At 39.7% G+C, this 9,579-nt stretch overlaps 1 protein-coding gene across 1 annotated transcript in view; it reads left to right on the top strand.

Moving 5' to 3' along the window:
• The window catches only part of LOC105061434 (uncharacterized), a 20,239-nt gene extending 10,944 nt beyond the window's left edge, over positions 1-9,295 (top strand). Inside the window, exon 2 of the mRNA XM_010945476.3 lies at positions 8,807-9,295. Within this exon, the coding sequence (XP_010943778.2) occupies positions 8,807-9,123 (317 nt within the window). The 3' untranslated portion in view covers positions 9,124-9,295. The remainder of the gene's footprint in view (positions 1-8,806) is intronic.
• The last annotated feature ends 284 nt before the right edge of the window (positions 9,296-9,579 follow it).

Below are 9,579 nucleotides of genomic sequence, written 5' to 3'. Positions count from 1 at the left end.
TTCTTATACTAGAATGCCTCCTTCGTAGCTTTCGATGCAGCAATGACTCTGCCTCCATGGTGGAATCTGCAATCACCGTTTGCTTGGAACTCTTCCAGCTGACTGTACCACCATTGCAATTGAACAGACTCCCAGATGTCGACTTTCGATCATCTATATCAGACATAAAGTCTGAGTCTGATATCCCTGAATCTGGAGTTCTCCATTCCCAAAGACTAGAAACATATTCTTAGTCCTTCTCAAGTACTTAAAGATACATTTCACAAAAGTTGAGTGCTCTTCGCCTGAATTCGATTGATATCTGCTTGTGACACTCGCAGCATAGGCTATATCAGGTCGTGTACATAGCATGACATACATGAGGCTCCCTATTGCCGAAGCATAAGGGATCTTGCTCATGCGTTCAATTTCCTCAGGTGTGCTAGGGCACATCTTCTTGGAGAGATGAATGCCATGTCTAAAAGGCAATAAACCTCTTTTGGAGTTTTCCATGCTAAACCTCTTTAGCACCTCCTCTATGTACATCTTCTGTGAAAGTCCCAGCATCCTATTTTGTCTATCTCTATAGACCTTAATACCAAATATAAAGGATGCCTCTCCTAGATCTTTCATAGAGAACTCCTTAGACAATCATATTTTGACTGAGGTCAACATGGGAATGTCATTCCCAATTAGGAGGATGTCATCCACGTACAATACGAGGAAGACAACTGCACTCCCACTGACCTTTTTGAACACACATATTTCCTCCTCATTCTTGATGAAACCAAACATTTTGATAACATCATTGAAACGAGTATTCCAACTCCGAGATGCTTGCTTAAGTCCATAAATGGACCTTTGCAGCTTGCAGACCTTGTGATCATCATCACTGGATGTAAATCCAAGCGGCTGTTCCATATAGATATCTTCCTCAAGATGTCCATTTAAGAACGCCATTTTCACATCCATCTGCCATATTTCATAATCAAATAGGCTGCAATAGCAAGCAATGTGCGGATGGATTTTAGCATGGCTACGGGCGAGAAGGTATCCTGATAGTCAATGCCTTCGCGCTGACTATAACCTTTTGCTACGAGCCTAGCCTTGAATGTCTCCACATTCCCATCTGCACCTATCTTTCTCTTGAAGATCCATTTACACCCAATAGGTACAATACCTTTAGGTGGATCTACCAAGGTCCAGACTTGGTTTGAGTGCATCGAGTCAATTTCTGATCTCATTGCCTCTAACCATTTCTCGAAATCGATATCTGATATCGCCTCATCATAGGTCTTGGGATCATCACCATGAACCCCATTTCCCATGAGGAACATTTTCTCTACATCCTCTTGTATGGTACCTAAGTACCTTTCAGGAGGATGGGAAATCCTAGTCATCTACGAGGTGGAAGAGGTTGTGTTAGGACTAGTTCTAATTGATTGGGTTCCTCAGGTTCTTTAGCTCATTGCTCTTGAGAGACATTCTCCTTGAGCTTAATTATTCTTCTGATGCCACCATCTTGAATAAACTATTTTTCAAGAAAAATAGCATTTCAACTCACAATCACATTGTGGTCTTCCAGAATATAAAAATAGTATCCTAATGACTCTTTAGGATATCCTATGAATCGAGCTCTAAAAGACCTGAACTCTAACTTGTCCGTCTGCTTTCTCTTGACATGAGCCGAGCAACCCCATATTCTGAGATGATTCAGACTTGGCTTCTTACCATGCCATATCTCATACAGTGTGGTAGGAACGGTTTTAGAGGGAACCCTATTCAATACATAAATTGCTGTCATGAGACAATGTCCCCAAAAAAATCAGGGAGGTCCGTGAAGCTTATCATGGAACGGACCATATCTAATAGGGTCTGGTTTCTCTGTTCTGAAACCCCGTTGAGTTGAGACGTTCTAGGTGGAGTCCATTGTGAGACTATACCATTGTCCTTAAGATAGTCTAGAAATTTCTGACTAAGCTATTCACCTCCTCGATCTGATCGAAGAACCTTAATGAGCTTTTCTGTTTGTTTTTCTACCTCATGTCTGAATTCTTTGAATTTTTCAAAGGCTTCAGACTTGTGTTTCATTAGAAACACATACCCGTACCTAGACATATCATTGGTAAAGGTAATGAAGTAGACAAAGTTGCCTCTAGTCGGCACATCAAATGGCCGCACACATCCGTATGTATTAGGGCAAGTAGGTCTGTGGCCCTTTCCCCATATCCCACAAAAGGGAGCTTGGTCATTTTGCCTTGAAGGCATAATTCACAAACTAGATATGACTCGAAAGTCAACGAACTTAGTAGCCTGGATTTCTCCAATTTGTTAACCCTATCTTCCGCTATATGACCTAGCCTTAGGTGCCACAGATACTTATCATTTAGACTATCTCTAGGCCTTTTAATTCCTATGGCATTCACATTTTGCTCAATATTAAAAATAGATACATCAACATGTAACTGATAGAGACCATTAATAACAAAACCATTTGCAACTTTATTATTTTCATAAAAAATATTACAATGGTCCTTGAAAGCTAATCACATAGCCTTCTTGTGCTAAACATGAAATAGAAATCAAATTTCTGCTTGCTGCAGGCACATAATAACAGTCTCTTAAAACTAAATTTAATCCTAACGGTAATCACAAGGGTAGGTTCCACGACCACGGCAGCAACTCTTACTCTATTTTCGATGCGTTGGATCATCTCCCCATCCCTCAGCCTCCTGCTCTCCTTAAGACCCTGTATAGAAGTGCACAAATGAGCACTAGAACCAAAGTCAAGTACCCAACTGGATGCAGAAGAAATCGTAAGGTTAGATTCGATAATGAGCATACCTCCAGAAGGACCATCCTTCTTGTTCTTCAGGGTGGCCAGGTACTGAGGACAGTTTCGCTTCCTCTTCTTCCCATCCACCTTCTGCATCTTCACAGACTTCTTTTTCTTTCCAAAAGACTTTTCTTGGAAGAAGTCTGCTCCACAGTAAGAACTGAGCCTTTTGAACCTTTCATTGAAAGCTCAGCCGTAACCAGCATATTCATTAACTCGGCAAGGTACATTGCATCTTATGCATATGAAAGTTCATGATGAACTGACCATATGCATCGGACAAGGACTGAAGGATCACATCAATCTGAAAATCTTTATCTAAGATGATACTGAGCTTCTCAAGCTCCTCAAGATCCTTGATCATTGTCAAATAATGATCTTGGACTGACTGCCCATCACGTATCTTGGCCTTAAAAAGTCTTTGACAGACTTGATACTTGGCTGCGCGACTCTGTTCACCAAACAACTCTTGTAGGTGAGCCAACATTTGATGGGTAGTCAAAATATTTTCATGTTGGCACTGCAAGTCATCAGACATTGCACCCAACATTTAGTACCTGGCTTTGTTATCATCGTCTCCACTTTTCAGAGATGCTCTCTGTTCAGCAATCGGATGTGCTGGCATGGCAGGTGGATCCTGGTCTAAGACATGAGTCAATTTTTTGAAGCCCAGAATAATTCTATAGTTCCTCAATCAGTCCTTAAAATTTGGTCCATAAGTCTATGAGTGTCTAGAATTTTGGTCAGGGGGTTTGAGGCAGACATGTTTCCTATAGAGAGTCGAAAGTTTCTAGTTAGATTTTGTAATCAAACTCAATCAATTTGTTTAGGATTTTATTTTTAAACAAATTAGGCTCCCACTATTTTCTCAATCCCTACACTCCCTTGGTAGAGATGTGAAAATCTTCATGATTAATGATTTCTAGTGGGTGGTGCGGTCTTACCGACTGGCTCATCACCTCACCTAACAGTTATTGGTGATGGGTCAACCGATGAGCAGACAACTCTTATCCAATGATTCTCTAATCATGGTGTACCCAAAACTTGGTCTCTAATTCATGAAGCTCACCGTATCTGGGATATTGCTCCAATCCTTAGTTAAGCCAAACCCACCATTTGCGCGAATTAGATTCCTGATTGGGTCCCTCACCGTATCCAAAATATTGAGCCCAACCCATCCTCTAATCCGTAGCATCCAATACCTAATGGACATGGTTGCATCTTTCCGATGCAATTGAGCCACTGTAACCAGTCAAGAACAATCAACTCCGGGAAGGCCCGCACATCCACAATGGTGGAAGATCTAGACTTAATATTTTCTTAGGAAGATTTGATTTAGTCTCTTTAAACTTGACTTGACATAGTCATAACATTTATGACTAACCTAGTGGCATGGGTTAGCTCAAATTGTTAGCCACCTCAAATCAGAACTAGATCGACACATATGGCCAGGTAAGTGAGACCGGTGGAAGGGATATGCCATTAACTCGACAAGAAAGCATTCGATCGAGTAGCTTCCAATTAAAAACCAATCGGTCGCATCTGCCGAACTTACCTTAGACACCAAATTGTCAAACCTAGAACTAATTGGGTTAGCCTACAATCCAGACTCTAACTTTGAGCCAAATTGGTCTTAACTTGATCGAGTCACTTCTAAATGTGATTCGATCTTGACCCAAACTTAATCCTATTAGGCTGGTCAATTATTAGCTTTCATGTCCACCTAACCAACTCTTGATTCGTTTGATCAACGCTAGACCTAATTGAGCTACCCAAGCCGAACCCAATTTTATGAAAATATCTTAGATCTGAAATTCTCAATTTTAGACTAATTTAATTTCATAAACTTAATACATTAATTATTTTGGTTCATAAACAAAGCATGTATAATAAATCCTAGATTTAGGATCTAGGGTTTTGCAGAAAAGTAAGTTTTGATTTCTGATTAAGAATGAACGTGCGGCACCCCTACACGTCATATGAACCCCCATTGAATGGAGAGGAGAGGGCCTTTAAATCCCTACTTCATTCTTATGACCGGACGGCCATGAGGAAACCTTAACAGAAATATAAATTTAACTACAAAACTAGTTAATCTAAATTAACATATCACATATACAATTTAAGATCTAACTAATACGTGCTTTGCATACATTCATGTATCAAAAATAATCTAATTAACATCTTTCAGATCTGATACATCACATGTAATATCTAAAAATAAGATTTAAATTAAACTATTCAAAATTAAATCTACTCTAGACAAGTTACTAGATCAGTTCTACAACTAGTCTAGGCATGTAACAGATTAATTTTATGGAAAAATTAAAATTTTATTTTTTATTTTTGATTTGATTATAACACTTATAACATCAAAAAAATAGAGAATAAATTAGATTTAATTTATATTTTAATCTCATTAAAATATAAAACTTAAGACTATTCATGGATTCAACTAATCCTAGTCTAGTCATGCATCTCATGCATGTTAGATCATCTTAGATTTAATTTTAAATATTTTAATTTCAGATCCTATATATCTGATGTGATATCTAAATTTTTTAATATCAATAAATTAAAATTAAAATCAGATCTAAATTAGATCTAAATAGAGCCAACAACCTGGCTCTGATACCACTTGAAGGAAAAATCGCCTTTTTCCTGTGTAGGATCTTCCAGATTTCATCAAATTGAGGTGGAATAAATTTTAAATTTTTATCCTATGCTATTTAGATCTAATTCTATTAGATCTAATTTTATTATCTAATATTTTAATTTTAAAATTAAATCTAAAAGTATGAGAAACATAGACATACCTCAAGGGTAATCTAATTACCCTGTAGATGATCGCAGCACTGCCTGAGGTTCTGATGTAGCCACCAAGCGCCTGGCCTCTACCAGTATCACTCAGGTAGGATCTGGAAATCTTCTCCTCAATTCTAGCTCCAAAAATCAGATCTAAATCTGATTAGAAGATCTTCAAAAGTCTTCCTGAAGTTGAGCAGCAGCCTGTCGAAGAAGTCCTGCAGCCTTCTGTTCCAGGCATCACCATGCCTTGCACCTATGCCAGATGAACGTCCAACTTCTTGGACGTGAAGAGGGGAGAAAGGAGAGCAGGGAGGATTAGAGAAGAGGGGAGGGGGTGGCAGCCAATGGGTTTTTTCACAAAACAAGTTTTGCCCCGAAACCCTAGGTGCAGCAGGTTTATATAGACCCTGTATGCTGCGTAGTGCCACATCATTCGACCAATCAAAAAATTTCAATAAATTTTAAAAAAACTTTGATTGGTGGAGTGATATCATCTGATCACATCAGATAAGAATCTCCATGCTCTCTCCTATGTTGGTGCCAACAATGGATAGGCTCAAATAAGGTAGCGCCAAAGAGTCCAAGTTTATCAGGACTCTTTGGTTCTTATCCATTTGGGGCGCCCACTTAAATCCAATTGGGCTCATGCCATAATCTGATTATGGCACCCAATTTATTAAGTTTAGGCATGTGGACACTCCACAAAAATTCTCCAATAAGTCCTCTTCAGTTTAAGACCCATATGTCAACTTTTGACAGATGTCTTAAAATGAAATTGGCAGGTCTAGAAATTAGCAGGTGTTGTCTTAAATTCATCTCATGAATTAAGACAAGCCTTTTCTGAGCTGGACAAGCTTTATTTAAACTGAAAGAAACCTTCCAAGGTTCTCTGGATGAGCCAGATCACATTTGGCTCAGTAGAGACAGAAAAGATTACACGAGGAGAAAGTTAGGCTCAATTGAGTGCTAGCACGATTTCCTTGAACCTTATTGGATCTTATCCAAATCAATTGGGCTAGCCAATTGATGACATCCAGACCCTAACCCTTGTTTATGTGACCCAGTTAGGTTCAATTCTATATGGTAATGAGATATGTCGTGATCTCATTATCGACATCATCGAAACTCCTTTCGATGGATCAGAACTCTTCTGATTCAGACAATTAGAATGATCGATCATCAAAATCATTCTAATTGCTCCCAAAATCCACCAGTGACACCTAACAGTATATGGTGGCAACCCATCAGAACTGAAGATGAACCTCTCGGTGCAACTACCTGTGTAATTGAGTTCTTCTATCATGAGTCTCGACTGAATTAGAGTTAAGGTGAACTCGTCAAACCCAACATCAATCATATGAATCAATCGATCGATCCGAGTCCGATGTGAAAATCCCAATGAAAATTCTTTTCCATTATTTCACTCTGCCATGGCCATGGGCTTAAGGACTCGATCTTTCGATCACCATAGGACTACTCCTCTCATCTACCAAGGTTGATAGATCCCATCTTGATGCAATCTGGTTCCTACAATGAATATGCTACAGCCAACATACACCTCAGGATTTCGGATGGCTAGGAGATCGAGTTATGGTATAGTCAAACTATAACACACTCAAGGTGAACCGACGATGCACCTCAGGTCAAAGAACTAGACACACAACTGCAGCATCGAGCTAGTCATCGACAATAAGGTAGACTTTCTTATGACTGCTCGAGGTGGTCACGCTCAGTACTCTCGTTCTCAACGAATACCTGTACTCTCATTCCGGTGTCTCCACACCGTAGACTCAAGACTCATCTACCCTAAGGAAGCGATCGTACACCAACCTTCCGGATCGATCACCATCCTCGTGATGATCCTATGGTCAGGAGCAGTTTATGAGTTAGTTATGTAAATTCATACCTTAAATTTTCAACTCTTGAAAATATGAATTAACATTCTCACTAACTCAAAGGATGTATCACAGACACAATGTACACAATGTGACAGAAGAATAACCCTTTTATTCATTTATAGTCAAAATTATAATTTTGCCCTTAGATTTGTACTGGAATGTGTCAGCCGATCTGGCATCTAGGGCACACATCTAACACCCACCACATTTGACTATCTAAGAACATCTGGGTTTTCGAGTCCAAAAGGTACCTAGCGAGATTTATTTTGGAGAGAGGCCTCACCTTAGTAGTGGAGTTGACTGAGGTGGCCTCGAGGTCCTCGAATATTTGAGACTCTCCTTCTACTCATGCAGCGGCTCGACAGATTTTTATTATTTGAGAGCCCCCTCCATCGATATACCTTAAGGTCAATTTTGATGGCAGTGTCAGAGACAGGCGAGGAGGCACCGGCTTTGTGATCTGTGGGCCTGATTCCAAATTGATGGCAGTTGGGGGGAGCCACCTCTTCGAGCCCACTGTACCTAGAGCGGAGCTTCGAGCCACCCCAGTAAGGATTGCATGTGTGGCAGACTCTACCAACCAACCACCTAGTCACTGAGGGAGATTCCACTATGATGGTGACTTGGATCTAGGGATGTGCGTGGGGAGATGCCACTCACCCTCTTTTATAGGACCTCTCGAGATTGGTGACGGGGTGCACAGCCGTAGTTATCATGCATGTCTTCTAGGAGATGAATACTACAATTGATTGGGTGGCCACATTTGTTGCAAAGTACTTTAGTGACCTTTTTTAGACGGACGTGAGGGTGGCTCCAAAGCTGCTCAAGGATTTTTTTTTTTTTAATTTTCTAGATATGTTCACACTAGGCTTGTACGAATGCTCCGTTTCAACAAAAAAAAAAAAAAAAAGGTCTATTTTGCCCTATATCTAATTGCCAATTGTATGATTATGTTATTCTTCCTCTTCTATATTCATGAAAGAGGTGGTCTTGTGATGAACAATACATTAGTTGTGGTCTTACTTAGGATCCATACAAACCATGAAAAAATTTGCTTTTTTTTTTTTATGGACTTTCAGCCAATAGTAATCTTCTAACGATGAACAGTTTACATTTGATCTTTGGCTACTTCCTTGAGGAGCTTTTGTGATAAGGACTATTCTATTGGTTCCTAGGTTTGTTTTATTACTTCATAGCGCAAACCTTGAGACTGTTATAGATAACAACATATGTTACAGTCATCGATGTCACTGATTTTGTCATTCTATGGACTTCGCTCCTCCAGCCCACATGCAGGAAATGGCAGGAGTAAACAAAATGATCACCAACAAACGGTCAGGTGGTGGACGGTCAGGTGGTGGCCGTTCAGGTGGTGGAGGGCGTGGTGGTTCATCTGATAATGGTGGTGGTAGAGGCTCAGATGGCAATTCCAACACACCTGATGGAAGGCTAATCCCACTACTTGGAGGGGGCCTGGCTGGCTCAAGGAATGGAGCTGCTGCTGGCCACCGGAAGCACAATGCTGCAAGCAGCACCTGCAGCTCCTTCCTTCCCAGTCTGCTCGCTACCACTGCACTTGAAGCTGTCTTTCTGGCTTTGTAAATAGTTAGGCAAAGATAAATGAACACAAGATGGTTAGCATGTTGGTTGTTATGTCAAATCTGACTTTTTTACAATCTTTATGAGATTTTGGTGCTTGGTAAAATACTGTTTCTTTGCTTTTGTACCACATCGAGTGTTCAGTGGAATGCATCCGTTTGTTCATATAACACTGTACAGGAGTAACATGGAGGGATTGCTGTCTACGTTTTCCAGTAATTTGCACTAGAATTCTGTCGTGACCCGGCCCAGCCCATGTAACAAACCCAGCCCACAAAGCTCAAATAAAAAATAAAAAAAAAAAGAGAAGAAAAAGAAGAAGAAAAATAATAATAATATAATAATAATAAATAGGATTTTCTCTCCTCTCTCTTCCATGAAAAAAAGAAAAAAAAAAAGAAAGAAAAAAAAAATAAAATAAAATAAATTAATTAATAAATAATGATATAAATAATAAAA

This window comes from Elaeis guineensis, chromosome 8, assembly GCF_000442705.2.
Source record: "Elaeis guineensis isolate ETL-2024a chromosome 8, EG11, whole genome shotgun sequence".
Classification (NCBI taxonomy): domain Eukaryota; kingdom Viridiplantae; phylum Streptophyta; class Magnoliopsida; order Arecales; family Arecaceae; genus Elaeis; species Elaeis guineensis.
The sequence above is the reverse complement of the archived record's forward strand: the minus strand, read 5'-3'. Positions and strand labels throughout refer to the sequence as shown.